This window comes from Denticeps clupeoides, chromosome 2, assembly GCF_900700375.1.
Source record: "Denticeps clupeoides chromosome 2, fDenClu1.1, whole genome shotgun sequence".
In the NCBI taxonomy this organism is placed as follows: Eukaryota; Metazoa; Chordata; class Actinopteri; order Clupeiformes; family Denticipitidae; genus Denticeps; species Denticeps clupeoides.
Window position 1 is genome coordinate 12,914,474 of NC_041708.1, and position 17,950 is coordinate 12,932,423.

The 17,950-nt window shown below is 40.3% G+C and overlaps 2 protein-coding genes across 6 annotated transcripts in view; one reads left to right on the top strand and one right to left on the bottom strand.

The window, feature by feature from the left end:
- Nucleotides 1–17,950, bottom strand: part of dock1 (dedicator of cytokinesis 1) — a 263,022-nt gene that overhangs the window by 95,693 nt on the left and 149,379 nt on the right. The window lies entirely within an intron of this gene.
- Nucleotides 16,353–17,950, top strand: part of insyn2a (inhibitory synaptic factor 2A) — a 29,834-nt gene continuing 28,236 nt past the window's right edge. Inside the window, exon 1 of one of the 2 annotated variants that reach the window (XM_028961086.1) lies at nt 16,353–16,875. Coding sequence is in view for 1 of the 2 variants with exons in the window: in XM_028961084.1 (XP_028816917.1) it covers nt 17,115–17,127 (13 nt within the window). In the remaining variant the exon portion in view is untranslated. Of the gene's footprint in view, nt 16,876–17,052; nt 17,128–17,950 lie in introns of those variants that run through there. The other variant, XM_028961084.1, reaches the window with a different exon arrangement.

Here is a 17,950-nt window from a genome sequence, read left to right on the forward strand (position 1 = left end):
GGTTATTTCTGTCAGACCATTTCCACCCATAATAAACAGTGGGTGTGAAAAAAGTTGCCACCTGCTAGAAATTATACCCACAAATTCAACTAACTGCAGATTCCACAGACAAAATAATGTCACAACTGTCAAACGAGCGACAGCTACATTGCAGGATTCCATCAGTTCATCCACAAGCATCTACAGAGAGCTAATGGCTTAGATTGTTACGCTTGCATAATAAAAACCATGACTCAACTATTAGACTTTCACGGCTGTTTCTATATCTGCCATTTTGTTTCATTTGAAAGTGTATCCTGAAGCGGTAATTAGGGCTGACCTACATAGCAGCGGTACAATGCTGAGCCCATTACTGCCATGTTGGAGCTCAGCTTTCCACTACTGGTGTGTGTGTGTGTGTGTGTGTGTGTGTGTGTGTGTGTGTGTGCGTATGTTTGTGTGAGTGCTTGCGGTTTCTAAACAATTGCATGAAACTGCACAAAATCACAGCACACAAAAGTGAGGTGAAGACACATTCTGCATTTGAAGCAAAATTTGGAAACAAAGATGGAAAAACATGCTGCACATGTAACACCTGGGAGTAACATAATACAAATGACTTGCATTTTATTAGTATGACATCAATCACTGGGCCGTGTGCTTAACATAACTGGTTCGCAAACTTTTTAATGAGCACAACCTCTGAAAATATTTGTCTCCATCATTATAATGCAGAAATGCAAAGTTGCATTGGTCTATTTGACTAGTCAACACCGGAAGTAATTTTATTCCAAATATGAATATTATATATTATTGACTCATCCACTAACAATACTGCAAACATACAGAAAGTGAGGATATTACCTTTGCTATATTGAAGAATAAGAATAATGACTACATTTAAACACAGAACAGCTATGTATATTAACAATAATCTCAGTCTCCCTGCTTACGACTAGAGAGAGCCAGAGTACCACCGCTTGAGAAGCAAGGCTTTCTATAAATAGCTTGTGTTTTACTGGTTGGTACAAAGACAGGAATCCACACACTTTCTCAAAGAAACACAGTGAGCTTGTGTTGTGAATCTTACTGACATTGTTACAGACTGTGTGTGTGTGTGTGTGTCAGTCAATAATGGTGCTGACACTAACCTTCCCCTCAAACACTTAACACAATTTAGAGCAATTAGGCCAGACCTGATTAGGAGGATCCAGCAGATGCGGCACTCCTGCTTACCTTCTAACAAGCTTCCCTAAGTGACTAACAAAAGAGCCAATTACTAGACTAGATTAAAGATAAAGAAAGGAACACAAAAAGAAGAGAATGAAGAAATACAAAAGGGAGGGTAAAATGCAAACAAGAAGATAAAAACAGGACTGTTTATGCTCCATACCCACTTACATCTGTTTATTGACTGGGTCTGTGCCGAATATGTATTTAAAAGATAATAAGCCTGGTAAAGAATACACCTATGCTTGAAAAAAATCCATGTCCAGTGGGAGACGGAGACCATATTAAAATAGCTGTTTGGAAACAAAGACCTGTATCGCTTAAAGTCTTTTGTGCATGTGTTAAGCTGTAAGAAAAGCAGGAAGGGAAGGTGAACAGAATCTTAAATTTAGCCTCCAAGGAAAAGCAGTTATGAACCAGTTTAGCCACGCCTTAATCAAGTGATTAAAGCCAGTGATTGTTTTTCTGAAGGACTCTGTCTCTCCAGGCCATAATTAGAAGGTGATTGATAGGTAGTCATTAATAAGAGGCGGCACAGACTCAGCTGCCAATCCCTGAAATGGAAACACTAAGTCCTGGTTTAAAAGAGAGTTGGACTGCTCAGGGCTGATTAAACTAATTTTACATTGCTGATATCAAACATTTTTTGTTTTTTTAACCAAAGGTACTAATCTCTTGTCTAAATGGGAATCATTGGCTCAGACCTGAGAAAACAGAAAAACACGTATTCCTGCATTATACAGTGTAAGCTTTAAAAGAAATGTATCTACTAAATTAATGATGTTTATCAGTGGTTTTTGTAATTGTTATGAAGAGTCAGAGTCATTTTCCAGATGGCCTCTACAATTTACCTACAAGTACCCTTAAGATCATTACAGGGAGTGCAGAATTATTAGGCAAATGAGTATTTTGTCCACATCATCCTCTTCATGGATGTTGTCTTACTCCAAGCTGTATAGGCTTGAAAGCCTACTACCAATTAAGCATATTAGGTGATGTGCATCTCTTTAATGAGAAGGGGTGTGGTCTAATGACATCAACACCCTATATCGGGTGTGCATAATTATTAGGCAACTTCCTTTCCTTTGGCAAAATGGGTCAAAAGAAGGACTTGACAGGCTCAGAAAAGTAAAAATTAGTGAGATATCTTGCAGAGGGATGCAGCACTCTTAAAATTGCAAAGCTTCTGAAGCTCGGTCATCAAACAATCAAGCGTTTCATTCAAAATAGTTAACAGGGTTGCAAGAAGCGTGTGGAAAAACCAAGGCGCAAAATAACTGCCCATGAACTGAGAAAAGTCAAGCGTGCAGCTGCCAAGATGCCACTTGCCACCAGTTTGGCCATATTTCAGAGCTGCAACATCACTGGAGTGCCCAAAAGCACAAGGTGTGCAATACCCAGAGACATGGCCAAGGTAAGAAAGGCTGAAAGACGACCACCACTGAACAAGACACACAAGCTGAAACGTCAAGACTGGGCCAAGAAATATCTCAAGACTGATTTTTCTAAGGTTTTATGGACTGATTAAATGAGAGTGAGTCTTGATGGGCCAGATTGATGGGCCCGTGGTTGGATTGGTAAAGGGCAGAGAGCTCCAGTCCGACTCAGACGCCAGCAAGGCGGAGGTATGCTGGTATCATCAAAGATGAGCTTGTGGGGCCTTTTAGGGTTGAGGATAGAGTCAAGCTCAACTCCCAGTCTTACTGCCAGTTTCTGGAAAACACCTTCTTCAAGCAGTGGTACAGGAAGAAGTCTGCATCCTTCAAGAAAAACATGATTTTCATGCAGGACAATGCTCCATCACACGCGTCCAAGTACTCCACGGCATGGCTGGCAAGAAAGGGTATAAAAGAAGAAAAAATAATGACATGGCCTCCTTTTTCACCTGATCTGAACCCCATTGAGAACCTGTGGTCCATCATCAACTGTGAGATTTACAAGGAGGGAAAACAGTACACCTCTCTGAACAGTGTCTGGGAGGCTGTGGTTGCTGCTGCACGCAATGTTGATGGTGAACAGATCAAAACACTGACAGAATCCATGGATGGCAGGCTTTTGAGTGTCCTTGCAAAGAAAGGTGGCTATATTGGTCACTGATTTGTTTTTGTTTTGTTTTTGAATGTCAGAAATTTATATTTGTGAATGTGGAGATGTTATATTGGTTTCACTGGTAAAAATAAATAATTGAAATGGGTATATATTTGTTTTTTGTTAAGTTGCCTAATAATTATGCACAGTAATAGTCACCTGCACACAAAGATATCCCCCTAAAATAGCTAAAATAAAAACAAACTAAAAACTACTTCCAAAAAAATTCAGCTTTGGTATTAATGAGTTTTTTGGGTTCATTGAGAACATGGATGTTGTTCAATAATAAAATTATTCCTCAAAAATACAACTTGCCTAATAATTCTGCACTCCCTGTATATTCCAACATTCAATGTTTCACAATACCAAAGCTATTATTATACCACAGTTAGTTGAGACTTGGTATTTTGTATAATAATAAAGTGAAGTGATTGTCACATGTGATACACAGCAGCACAGCACACGGTGCACACAGTGAAATTTGTCCTCTGCATTTAACCCATCACCCTGAGTGAGCAGTGGGCAGCCATGACCGGCGCCCGGGGAGCAGTGTGTGGGGACGGTGCTTTGCTCAGTGGCACCTCAGTGGTACCTTGGCGGATCGGGATTCGAACCGGCAACCTTCTGATTACGGGGCCGCTTCCTTAACCGGGGAGCAGTGTGTGGGGACGGTGCTTTGCTCAGTGGCACCTCAGTGGTACCTTGGCGGATCGGGATTCGAACCGGCAACCTTCTGATTACGGGGCCGCTTCCTTAACCGCTAGGCCACCACTGCCCCCCCCCCAATGTTTGTATCGCTGAGACGAACCCTGGGAGTGCAGTATTTCACGATAATGGCTTTGATTTCTTTAAATATCATGCTGCCTTATTACATTGTTTCCTGGCACAATGTCACATGACCAGCTGCTGCTCAGAATAAATCTTCTTAAGGAAAATGTGTTATGATCAAAGTGATACACTGGGGGTGGGGGTGGTTGGGTGGGGGGATAATGTCACTTATGTGCAAAATTGCATTACTGTGTAAATTTTACCACCATATGATGGCCACCGCCAGACAGAGTAATAGTGCACAAACACCCTCTGCAGGTTATTTATCATTTACAGTTTTTACAAATAATTCCTTACATACCACAATAATTTACTTTAATATAATTTTATTTTTCTTTAACCTTGCAGGGTTTTATATGGTGGTCACACATTAGAAGACTAAAGGGATAGAAATATAAAATGCTATGTTTGTTAATCATCTTCTCTTTGCTTACCGGTGGTGTTTGGGGGGGTGGGTCCTTCTGGTAACACATCCTGTGTAGGCAAAGCCGAGCCTGATTAATCCTATATCCTGAAGGGGACCATGTTGGCTATACCCGGCATGGGGATTCTAAGGGGGGATTTTGTGTTTTTGGTACCGGCCTATAATGTATTTTGTAATTGGTGTTTGTAATGTTCCCTTTGTGTAATTTGGCCAAGCCACTTTAAATCTTAGTGCTTATGAATTTGATTTCGGTATGTTTAGTTGAGCCTTTTTTCATTTGCGCCCTTTGTAAAAACCCAACTAAAAATCTGGTGTTCTTTGCCTGACTGTTTGGTCCCTTACACATCACCATTTGCCATATGACCAAATGGTGCATTCAGGTATTTAAATTTGTGTAACTTTATTTACACAAATTAATATTGTACAACATTGTTTTATATCTAAAATATCTGTTTTACTTTATTTACACTATAAATTTATTTCAACCAGTAACATCAAATGTCTGTCAAACAAATACCAGAGCTGAAAAAAAACTCTGCTAGGAGACTGGGAAAAAGGCACTGTTAGCAGATTAGCAATGCGTGAAAACTGGGTGAAAACATTTCAAATTCAGTGTTTTCTGTTTAAAGTCATTGGCTGTGAAGTAAAACATACAATAATTCATTGATTCTTTTAATATAATAAAAGCCCCATTAGGTCTCTAATTTCCAGGAAATTAAACATTTGGTTGCCTGTTGACTTGCTTTCAAAAAGAAAACTCGTTACAGAGCATTATGCTGTGTGTGCAATTATTAGGCAAGTGAGTATTCTGATCAATATATATGCATATAGTGCAACTCCAAGCTGTATAAATTTGTAATTGAAATGCAACCTGGATTTAATCAGGTGATGTGTAAAGGCCTGCCATTGTTACACATTAAGAAACAGGTTCCATAAATGGAGGCTTTATAACTGTAGTTCAAAAGAAGAGTGGCTAAAATGTTCTTTGTTTTATGTCTAATAAATGCTTATTTGTTTATTTGGAGCTATTTGTTTATTATTCTAACTTTAAAAGATGAAATGGGATGTGAAATGGGATGGGACTTGGGGATTTTTCCCACATTCAGCTACATAACCTAATGAAAAATATGTTCCCTTGAGAATACACTCCCTTATTCCATATTATATTTAATTCTCCAAATATTCACTTGGCTAATAATTGATCACACAGTGTTGTATGGCTTGTTAACACAAGGGCCCTACTTTAACAATATGACATGGTGCATTTAAAGTGAGCCCAGAGGCACTGCTGCCAGTTTAACAGCAGAACAGTCTTTTAAAGGTCCCCTGACATGATTTTTTTTTTGCTTTTATATGAGCCTTAGTGGTCCCTTGAAATCTATTGAATGCGAAATTCAGTAGAATTTTAGCCACTTTTAGTGAGTCCCACAATGAGATCTCCCCAGGACTTGCCAATTTGTTGTGTGAAGCTTTAAATACTAATGAGGATGAGAGAGGCGGGACGTGGAGGAAAGAGCCTATAGATGTTGAGGGAGCATTCACGGAAATGGAAAATTCTCTGGGTGGGAAAAGCATGAGAAATGGGAGGTAACCTTTTCTAGCCACTGCGGGACCATAGACAGGCTACAGAAACTCGTATTAATGTTAAATAATCTCAGTGAAATTCCCTGACAGGGGACCATTACCTACTCTTGGACATGCACATGTTCATATCATGTAATAAAACAATTAGAGGGTAGTTCCAGGTACAGAAGACCAAGAATCACAGCCCGTGCCTTCTTGCACTGGGTGAGTAAATGAAAAAATAAACTAGAAGAGGTTCTAATGTTCACTACTTGCAACCACTCCTATGTTCTATAATGGTGATCTAAAACAATAACATGCACAGAGCAATTTAGTGCCATTTAAACAGCAATAAAAGGATACAGGCTACTTATTCAGTGGTTTAATATACCCCAGAAAAATCTGAAATGTCATTTCCATGACTACTGTAACCATGAGGCCGATGCCTGGGTCAAATCTTATGATCAGAGTGATATCATTAACTTATGATTGGCATCCCAGATAATCATGTGCTGCACAGGGTATGAGTGAAAAGTTTTTTTTTCTCTTAGTTGTGTTTGTATTGGAAAAAAATTATTGACAGTTCTCACACACACTACTTCCTCATTCTGGATGATTTAAACCTGTGCCCATTAATAGGTCACATGAACAAATGTCCTTAAAGATAACATGCAAGCCCCAATTACATATATCCATTGCAATGCATTAACACAAATACAATTAATATAAAACAATGCACTTGTAGCAAACAAAACACTAATAATATATGACATTATCTTTCTATTTGGAACAACATTTGTGTCTTGGATGTCTTTACAACCAGACCGACTTTCTTTGTTTCCCATCGCAATAGTTCAATCAGGTGAAACCTTCAACACCATATACCATCTAAATTATGCCCTATATAAACAGTCTCAAGTGATCTCAGAACTGTGACCAAACACCTTCTTAGACCTGAACTCAACAATTCATCTCCATGATGGGCTCATGCCTGTTTCCATGGCAACGGTTTTATTTCTGTTCTTTTTTTTAAAGGTAAATGAAAAAACTAACAGTGTGTGTGTGTTTATGTACATACATACATACATACATACATATATATATATATATATATATATATATATATAGAGAGAGAGAGAGAGAGAGAGAAGAGAGAGAGAGAGAGAGAGAGAGAGAGAGAGAGAGAGAGAGAGAGAGAGAGAGAGAGAGAGACAGAAGAGTACACAGAAGCATATGAACATATATAGAGGTGCTTCTTTTTCAGAGCCTGAGGGACACTATCAATCTTTCTTCTCTGTAGGTATGGTTGATTGATGTGTAACTGGCTAAAAAAAATTAACAGATGGTAGAAATTTCGGCTTGGGCAGTGTTTATTCTCTTTCTTGCGACAGGGAGTAACTTTAGTTACAGACGTGACTTTTATTTAAACCCCTAACTGGCATATCTGGCCAAATCGATAATGCAGCAGAGGTCACACGTCTATCGTATGACTGAAAAGAGCTGATAAGAGAACAGGCTGGGAGACACAGTGACTCGATTCAGGATGCAGAGAAGCAGGCTGAGAATATGCAGGGAGAGGACAGTGGTAATGAGATTTTTTTTTTCTGTAGCTCATACGTTTTCTGATCACACACTTGCAGACAGCAGAAGACAGAGAGAGGGAGAGAAAGAAGTCTAGGACCACTGATGTACAAAAGATGCATGTTGTGTTTGGATGTTCTCTGCTGCTGCTGATGCTGCTGTTGCTCAGAGACCCAGTCAGTTTGCATTTGAAAATGTGTTAATTTCGAAAGAGGACAACTTGAATAATTGCAGTGGTAATTTCAAAAAGGATTTTTTCATTATGTAATCACTACCAATGGTGCATGCAGGACGATGAGGGTGGGAAAGTGAGGAAGGGGAGGAAATATGAAGAGCTGAGGATCTAAAATCATAAAGGAATGGCATGGTACATGTAATGAGAAGCAACCACATGATCTGATGTTCAGGTTAAAATCAACTAAGTGAGATATTTTACAGGTAGCTGATTGGTGCCTATGACACCTACTGGCCAACTGTACAGTGTAGACAAGAGTTTGGCTCTAGTCTGTACAGTCTCTGTTGGCTGGAAATATCTGCTGGGTAAACCGATCTCTCTCTCTTCTCCCACCAACACAAACCGTCCACCGATAGACCAGGACTGAATAAGAGCTTTTTTTAATTCAGGTCTGGTAGCAGTAGTAGCCGAGTAGGTAACACACTCACCTATGAAGTCACAGGTTCAACCCCCCCCTTACTACCATTGTTTCCCTTAATAAGACCCTTAACCCTGAGTGAATCCAGTAGGACTGTCCCTGTACCTACTGAGAGTAAAGCACTCCGGATGAGGACGTCTGATAAATGCTTTAATTGTAAATTGTAATGTAAATGAATCTCACTATAGTATGTAACTGTACACCAGTAAAGTGGGACAGTTTTGTACACGTAGACCTATTAAATTGGCTAAGTTATTCAGTTGATGTTAATGCAAAGTATAGAACAGTTTTTTTCATAATTATTTTACCGTATGAGCAAGGGATTCACAAATAAATCAGCAGCTAGCAATACTCTGAACATGCTAAGAGTAGAAACAATGTAAAGCAATGTGAAGAAATAGAATTCATCAGGTCTCTCTACAAGCAAGATCATCCATCTCACTTTACGCAGAGGGACCGTGAAGTGGGGGGCTTTGGGGACTAAATGAAAGTCAGGCTTGATGTTTGTTTTTCTTGTAAATTCGAGACCATGAAGAAAGCATTGTCTTAAGTCTTTAATTGGACTGACAGGGAGACTTCCCCCAAATCCCTGTAGACAGTAGCTGAAAAGCCCTTCTCTCTACAGAAAAAGAGGAGAACAAAAAAAATACACAGTATTCACAATTGTAAGGGACACCAACACCAAGGACACAACATCTTAATGTCTCATACAAACTGGGAACAGAGGGAATACCAGAAGCACCTGGGCAGGTGTACAACACGTGAAAGGCTTATCATCCACTCCCTGGCTAACCTAATGAGGGACAGGCGGTGGACCCTTGGCAGATCTGGGCCAAGGTTTTGCAAGCTTAAATCCATCTGCCATGTTCGACACTCCCCTACAGACCCCATACCAACAAATGGCTCTGCAGGCAGGGATGGGGTGTAGAGGGGAAGCCGTTCGATTCCAGAGAAGCGCTTTGCGTAAGGCCGAGGGTGAATTAGGATGTGAGCCACCCTCCATGACTGCATAGCCATTTCGGTGGCTCTTTGATGTTGTAGACTCGGGCTGCTCTCTGCGATGGAATTCTGTAACAAAGCGGTGCAATGTACCTCTAGATGGAGAAAGCCGCTTGTGATGTGGAGTGCAAAGCGGTGAGCACGGGTCAGTGCTGACTCAGGGGACAAAAGAGCTCTGCTTTAACAGAGGAGACACGTGAAAAGGACACCGCAGAGGACACCACAGCGGTAAAGGCAATGCACTGCTCAGGACACTGGGCACGTCGGAGTTCTGACATTACAGCAACGGTCACGTAGTGCATCACAGCAGTCACCAGAAAACCCCAAACCTTCACAATTTCTCAACCTAAGCAAAAGCTTACATAGGGTAAAAAGCAAATATATTTGCAAAATTATTCCAAAACTCATTTGTTTTATTTGAGACTATAAGTGAGTACTAAGATATAAAAATTCTAATTCTCAATAAATGAAACCACCATTGATGCCAAGGGAGCTAATGTGAATGAAGCAGCTTATGGGAAAACAGTGGTGACTCCTAGCTGTGGCATTACAGTAGAGAGTCATGCACACGTTTATTAAGGAAATAGCCTCAGCAGAAAAGGAGTCAAAGAGACGTTCTCAACTGAGTCAGAGTGACTCGTACAGTAGTCCTAAAGGAGAGATAAATAGATAGCATGTCATTAGCAGTGCATTTGCTGCAAAATTGTGTCCCATGTTTGTGGGGCCAAGGTTACAACTATTTACAGAAATCTTGCATTAGATCTGCCATTAATACTCACATAAATAATATATTCCAAAATATTTTTTTTCATTGCATCACAGCATGTTTGAGAATGCCTCAGTGCAGAAGAAACAAAGGCAATGAAACATAAAACTATTGTGTCCCCTGTGTGGTAAAGTGCCCATGGCTTCAGAAAGCAGTGGTGAAAGCAAAATTCCTTCCTTCCTGATAACTGCATTTACAGCAGATAGAGAGTAGAACAAAAAGCAAAAGCAATAAAAAACGATTTCATGACCTCTCTATATTTCTGTCCGTTTCATCTATGATAAAGGGGAGCTGTCTACAGCGCCAATCCCAGGAGGTGGTTAATGCCAGGAGAGGGTGTGGAAACAATCTTCAAGAATAAGGTATTGTCTGCAATAATTCTGATATTTCCAAGCTTTTATATAAGCCTATACAAGCCTTTTTTGCTTAATATTAAATAAATAAATAAAAAACAGACAAAACAACCAACAGCAATGGATCTGGGCAAAAGATTTCCTCTTAACAGATGAATAAATCTTAAGCCTTTTTTCCCTGCTCACTCACGCTCACCATCTCTGGCTGTGAGGTTGATGTCACAGCGCAACGTTCCGAGGGCTTTTTAAAGCTTTGGTCTTTTCCTTGCCACTTCATGCAGTTTTCATGTGGCAATCCTGTCACTATGCATCTTTTTGCGACTTCAACAATTTAGATAAAGTGTTTCTGAACTACAGGGTGGGCCATTTATATGGATACACCTTAATAAAATAGGAATGGTTGGTGACATTGAACACATTTTTTAAGTGGTCAGAAACTTGTAAATAACTAATGAAAGAATAAAGTTGCGTTAAAACCAAGCACACCATTGTTTTTTCTTGTGAAATTACCAATAAATCTGATGTGTCACATGACCCTCTTCCTATTGAAAGAACAAAAGTTGGATCCAATGGCCGACTTCAAAATGGCCACTATGGTCACAACCCATCTTGAAAAGTTTGCCCCCTCACATATACTTATGTGCCACAAACAGGACGTTAATATCAACAACCATTCCCATTTTATTAAGGTGTATCCATATAAATGGCCCACCCTGTAATTCTATGAAGCCAAAGAACTATAGCACGATTCCCCAATGTGAAGATTGCAAAAGAATCTATCGGAATGGATGTCTGCAAGGGCATTTTGAGGCCATATTATTTTGTCTGGTACACATCAGTGGGTCCAGACACCCATTCAACAGATTTGTTTAATGCAGCTAATAAAAAAAGAGCATCTACGAAAAAAAAAAAAGGTATTTTTTTGTGTGTGATGAGACTAGATGTGTCTACTCAAAGAGATTCATGAAACGTGACATTAGAGTGATACCTCAAAACACATAAAAGTCACTTCAATGACCTTACTAAAAGATTTGTAGTTTGAAGAAAAGGTTAGGAATTGGTGGAGATCTGCAAAATGACCATAGCATCAGTAGAATGGCTCTTCTTGACCTCGCTTTAACCCAGAGGTTATGTTTTATGTTATTTTTTTGGCCCAATGCGTGTAGGGTTTTAAGTTCAAACTCTCAGATCAAGCAGATAAGCAAGGGTGCTTTAAGATTGTGTGTGTATTTATGCCATAAATGAATGTGCCCATACTGTACAGCCAGTCAGGCAACTGAAATCACTGTCCTTCATCCTCAATAATTAATGATTACTGTATGTACACGTTCATAGCGGTAAAGTAGCCCAAGGTAGTGAACTGTGTGAGAAATGTCCTGAAATGTGTCCCTCGGGAGAGGAGAATACAGGCTTGTCATGCTCATGCTCTTTCCTCCCAACGTGTGTTTACTTTGAAGAGGGAAATTTGTTTTTGTCTGTTGATTTTGTGTGTCACTATCACGCGGTCCATTCTGATCATCCAACTGCTTCTAAGAACTGGAGATGTCACCAGTTTTTTAATAAAAGCCTCAGTATAGATTTTATATGCATACAATCTATACGCACTCTTCTTCCTCATTTTGGGTGTTTTAACCCCCATCCTGTCAAAGTGCAGTAACACATCTGCTACCAAACCCTACATATAGAAAGGTTATCCAATTATCACTTAATCATTGAAGTGTTTTGAAGTGTTGTGAATCTAGTAAGTCTGACATTCAAGCACTCCCCGGGCAGTAAGTTTTATGACAAAAATCCCCCCCCAAAGTCTGGATTGTGTCTTCGATCAAAGCCCAAACATCCATCCGTTTTGTGCTGCATGCATATTTTTTGCATTCGGTCATCCCTTTCTGCCAAAAGCAGCAGTCACAGATTAAAAAAAAAAAAACAGTCATCAATGCATTCACTCTCAGATTTAGCTCTAGAAATGTGCTTAATTAAATACATCTACTGATGTGAATATTTTAAGGATGCCTTTCCCAATCTTTTGGTGCATTTCAGACACCTATCTTTTTCTGTTTATTATGCTACTGATCCTTTCAGACAGAATAGTGCAGCCATGTTATAATGTCCTTCACAAGAAAATGCTCAGGGCCTTGAGGACAGTTCTGGTTGTGAATGAAGCAACACATGCACTTAGCAGAAAGAAAATGAAAGACAGAAGATGAAGAAGGTTTTGTTGCATCAGTGCGGTCATCAATATCTGAAAATCTGTATAGCATGATTGGAATAATGATATATTTCTCAGTCTCTCCAGTTCCCCAAAAATAGGTAAATTTACAATTTACTAAAGACCAAATTTTCGCGAAATGTCATAACTGTTCTACAACACCTACTGCTGGCAGTATTTTCCATGCACAATAAGACTGCTATCACCTTCACGCTGTTTTTATCAATATTGGCCAGCATAAAGAACAGAGAAAAGTCCCATTTAGGGTGACCAGGCATCCTCTTTTCCCCTGAACATGTCCTCTTTTTGAGACCCAGAATTTGCATATGGCTGGGGTTTTAGACTAGTCTGCATTTTTCAGCTGCCTAGGCCTATGTAGACATCTAGGCCTACTTGGCCTATGCAGAAATCTGGATGGGCTTTACCAAAGAACAAATCACAAAATTTTAGGGGTGTGCACGATACACAGGTTATGATCGATTATTTCACGATATATTGTAATACTGTAAACATGGTGATATTCTACAGTTCACTGAAAAAAAAACAGAGCAGAAATACAAGATACTGTGATCGGTCTGTCATGTTTTGCGATTTCACTCTGCCTGAAATGACAAGTAAGTCAAATGCAGATTGTAGTCGCTTGCAGATTTTCATCTCTGACGACCTCACTAAAAAACTGTACAGTACTACCCAGTGGACTAAATTTGTATACAAAAATATTGATATGCGTCAATACAATACCACCACATGAAATACCGCAATATATTGCTGTATTAATATTTTAAAACACCCCTACTAAATCTGTTCAGAAAACACACCAACACAAACACAAATCTGTCATTTTGATCGCTAATCTCACCCCAAAAAAACATGAAATCCTGGGGTGACTGATTTCTGTGGCACTAATCATTGCACATCACATGAGACACAGGAAGTTAAAAAAAGAGCTTTTAAAAAATGGTTTCTGAATAAACATGGTTTGGTTATGGTTGATTGTGTTCTTTGCATGTTCTATGGAACAAATTCCACTCAGAGCAACGTAACAGGGCAACGGCAAATAATTTTACCGTGTTAGCACAATGTGAATATTCTGTTACCATCCTTGTAACAATAATGCCGTATCCTTATTGTTGCTGATACATAAGGATTATTTATCATTTTTAGATTTCCCAAGGAAAGTGGTGGGTTTACCACTGACTCATTATTGGAGATTCTCTACATTCAAAAAATGCATAAGATACAGAAACAGAATTACTGCATACCCTGAGGAACAGGGATGGGGCTCAAAGAGTCTGGTCTGGCACAAGGACACACACCAAAACAATCAAAAAACAGACACGTTCCCCTACCTCACACAAGCTGAGCCTATAGTCCAATGGACATAGCCAGCAGACAGCCCTGGGGATAGGTAGGAAGTGAACAAATGAAACCCCAGTCTGAGGTCAGCAGAACTAAGAACTAGGTCCCAGTAAAGCATTCTAGCAAAGGACAAACTTTGCCTGCCTTTCCAGAAGAAGCGATGAGGGATTTTAGGTACAAAGTCTTGCCCTCAAATTCAGTTTTCCATGAGACTCCATCATCCTTCGTCCCTTGACTGAATGCCCACATTAATTATGAATAAAATGATTTTGGGTTGAAACTGTACTTGTCAGAGAACAACACACATATAGACAGGAACTTCCATGTTTTTGATGACTGATTGTAATGTAACAAAAAAGACCCCAACACTGACAACTGTTAAGTATTTATATAATAAAATAATAATTGAATATGATGAAGCATCTGTTGACCTAGCAGCCTGTAATCTGCAGGTTCACAGTCCCTGCATATTGCTCTCCGGGTGCCCGTCACCATGGCTGATGAAGAAGACACATTTCATTGCTGTCTGTCACAATGACAATGACTTAATTTTCACTTTTTTAAAAATGGCTTAATTATTAATTTAAGTTACTTTGGATGAAACAATCTGCTAAATTAACATAACAATAAAATATTTACCAACATGGATGCAAGAATGAAAGAAAGAACATCTGCAACTTTAAATAAATCATGGCCAAAATAAAAAAATAAAATATTTCCAATAAAAACATAAGACCTTTCTGACCCTTTGTAAAAAACAAACAGGCAAATCCCTCCATTGCAACTATTTACTATTCACTATACAGTATGTGCTGCAATAACGTCATCAATCTGTGTTAAAAAAAAAAACAAAAAAAACCTAGACATCAGTGTATCTCACAGCCAGCTTTTACCAGTTCTGTGAGGAAACAAATTTAGGCTAAATAGCCCATTAATTATATGAATACACTATAATAAATACACAGTACTATTTTAATGACTGATATTACAGTAGAGTAGGCATATTTAAGTAGTTTACACAGCATATAAAAGGTATATTGTTATTGACTGGTATCCACTGTCAATACTGCAACACACAGCAAGAAAGAATGTTGACTGTAATGCGCTGAGGACATTATGGACAATAACTACATTGCATTTGGAGCAGTGGATATCAAGTGTCTCTGACAAGCACCACTAGAGGGAACTTAAGTACCACCATGTACCACAGTTTGAAAACCAAGGTATAAAAATTCATATAAAATCACAGACTTGCCCTAACTGACTCAATACCTGCTATATGTTATTGGCATTTACAAGACAGTGTATTTAACATATTGTGAAAGTAAAGTGATTGCATTGTGAAATACTGCAGCACAGAACACGGTACACAGAATGAAATGTGTCCTCTGCATTTAACCAATCCCTTTAGTGAACAGTGGGCAACTATGAATATCACCCAGGGCACCTCAGTGCCAACTTGGAGGGTCGGGATTTTAACTGATTATGGGCCCGCTTCCTTTACGTGCTAGGACACCACTGCCCCACAGTGTAAGTATGTATATAGATATAGACCATGAACGAACACACACATTTTACATTTACATTTAAAGCATTTATCAGACGCCCTTAACCAGAGTGACTTACAAGTGTCTTGCTCAGGTAGACACAATGGTAGTAAGTGGGATTTGAATCTGGGTCTAGGCGAGTGTGTTAACCACTAGGCTACTAACATCCTACACACACAATACATATACATCCAGACATATAAATTACACATACTCCCACACCATGCAATGAAGCAAAGGACGTAAGGATGGACCTGCACCGGCGTAGTGAACAGCATTGGTTTCCTTTTAAATGTCTCAGGACATCTGAGCCCAGGCTCACAATAAAAAAACAAAATTGCAAATTAATAGTCACACTACAGCTACCTTAAACTGGACAAACGCATTTCAGATCTTTGACTCCATGTTAAGTGGGATGAGCAGAAATGAAACAAAAATAACATCTGGTGACTAGATGCAAATGAAGGCATATCACACAGCCAAAATGCCACACAGTTACCTTCATACGCTCAAAGAGATCAGTAGTACTAAGACATTCTGATAGGGTTACGAAGAGAACAAGAAAGAGGGTGAGAGTGAGAGAGAGAGGGTCAGTTACAAGACCGTTAGATAGTGTAGCAGGGCTCTGGTTTTACCAGTTATAAACGCAGGAGTTCCTGGCAAAGCAGCCCTCCCTCCCTCCTCTAAATCCCCCCCTCGCTCTCTTCCCTGTTCCACCTTTGTCGTTCCCTCCCCCCTGTAGCTCTCTCTCTCTCTCTCTCTCTCTCTGACACACACACGCTCGCACACAGAGCACTGCTGCAGACAGACATGGAGCTCTGGAGTGTACGCGCCTGCCATCGGTGAGAGCCGTGTGATTCTCCTTACCATCCACGCATGTGCGCGTGTGCATGAATGTGCAAATGTGAGGTTATTTGCAGAGTGAAACCAGGGAGCCGGTGGAGGAAAGAACGACAAACGAGAGGAACGGATTTTTTTTTTTTTTTTAAAGAAAGGGAAATATTTATTTTAAAAGAAGAAAAAGAAAAGAAAGGCAAGCGTGGTTTTGGAGCGCTTCAGAGGATTCTCTCCTGCCCTCTCTCGGCCTGGGGCTTTATAAACAGACCTGATGAGAGCTTCCTGCATCCCGATGTCACCGCTGATGCCCCCCTGCTAACCCCCCAGAAGTCCCAACATGGCTGAGGAGCCGCTCCTGCCTGCCAGCCCCTAATGTATTCGGGCATCAGGTTGAGAAATGCAGCGCTGTGCGCCGGGACCTGAGCCCACCCGTCCCATTCGTCAGTGATCAGCGCATCAGAGGTGAGTGAGATCAGCAGGATCCTCAAGGATGGGTCAGAATGAATGTGTCATGACAACCGGTGTAAGTTGAAGCGGGAAAAGTTGCAGGTGACAGGCGACTGCTTTAAACCTCTTGTGGTATTTACACATCAACCAGGATCCGCTGCTCGCCGGGTGTCCATTCAGAACGATGCTGCAGTTGGATCACGGAAGGAGTGAGGGCTGTGCGTGTTTTAATGAGACCGCCTTCAAGTTAAGGAATGTCAGATGCAGGTTAGTGGAAGCTGAGATGTCTCCACTCTGAAATTCTCCCCTCCACACACAAAAAAGAGAAGAGAGGGAAAAGAACATCTCACTTCTGACCAGGAGATCCATTAAAATTGCCCTTCAACTGCCTTGCAGAAGGGATGTCAACCCCCCACCCTGCCCCCATCGCTCTAACACACCATCTCATCTGATCACACAGATAGCATCTTCCTTTCATCTTGCCTACCTCCTTCCTGAAAAAAGAGGCAGGAGGAGAGGGGAGGGCAAAAGAGGGGTCTAGCAGGGATAATTGAGTCGGTGCTTCGATGCTGAAGACTTGGTAGTCATCTTTGGATTTTTTTTTGGTACGGGAAATCGATCCGGGTTCTCTGAAGGCACAGTCATGTAAATAGGGCTTTCAGAATCATGCAATAGCTTCTCTGCCTATTTCTAAAACTCTAATACACACACTCACACACAGATACAGACAGACTACCATCAGGAGGACACTAGCCACAGGAGAGTGCCTTATCCCCATCTTAATATATAATTACAAAAAAAAAAAAAACAGGATGATTTGTTAAAACTACTTTTTTTTTTCTGGCACTACTGACATTCAGCAAAAGAGACAGAATATGAGGCGGGGTGGGGGGAGCAGCACAGGAGGCCAAATGAAACACCTGATCCCTTCAGGTTGGGGGGGAGGCGGCGGTGCATTGCTAGTGAAGCAGAGGAGGAAACAGGTTGGTAGCTTAAGCGCAAGCAGAAGCAGCCATTGTGCTGAGATAATCAAAGATCTAATTATTCCATGAGCAAGAGAATGTTGTGTATCACACACATCTGCACTTAA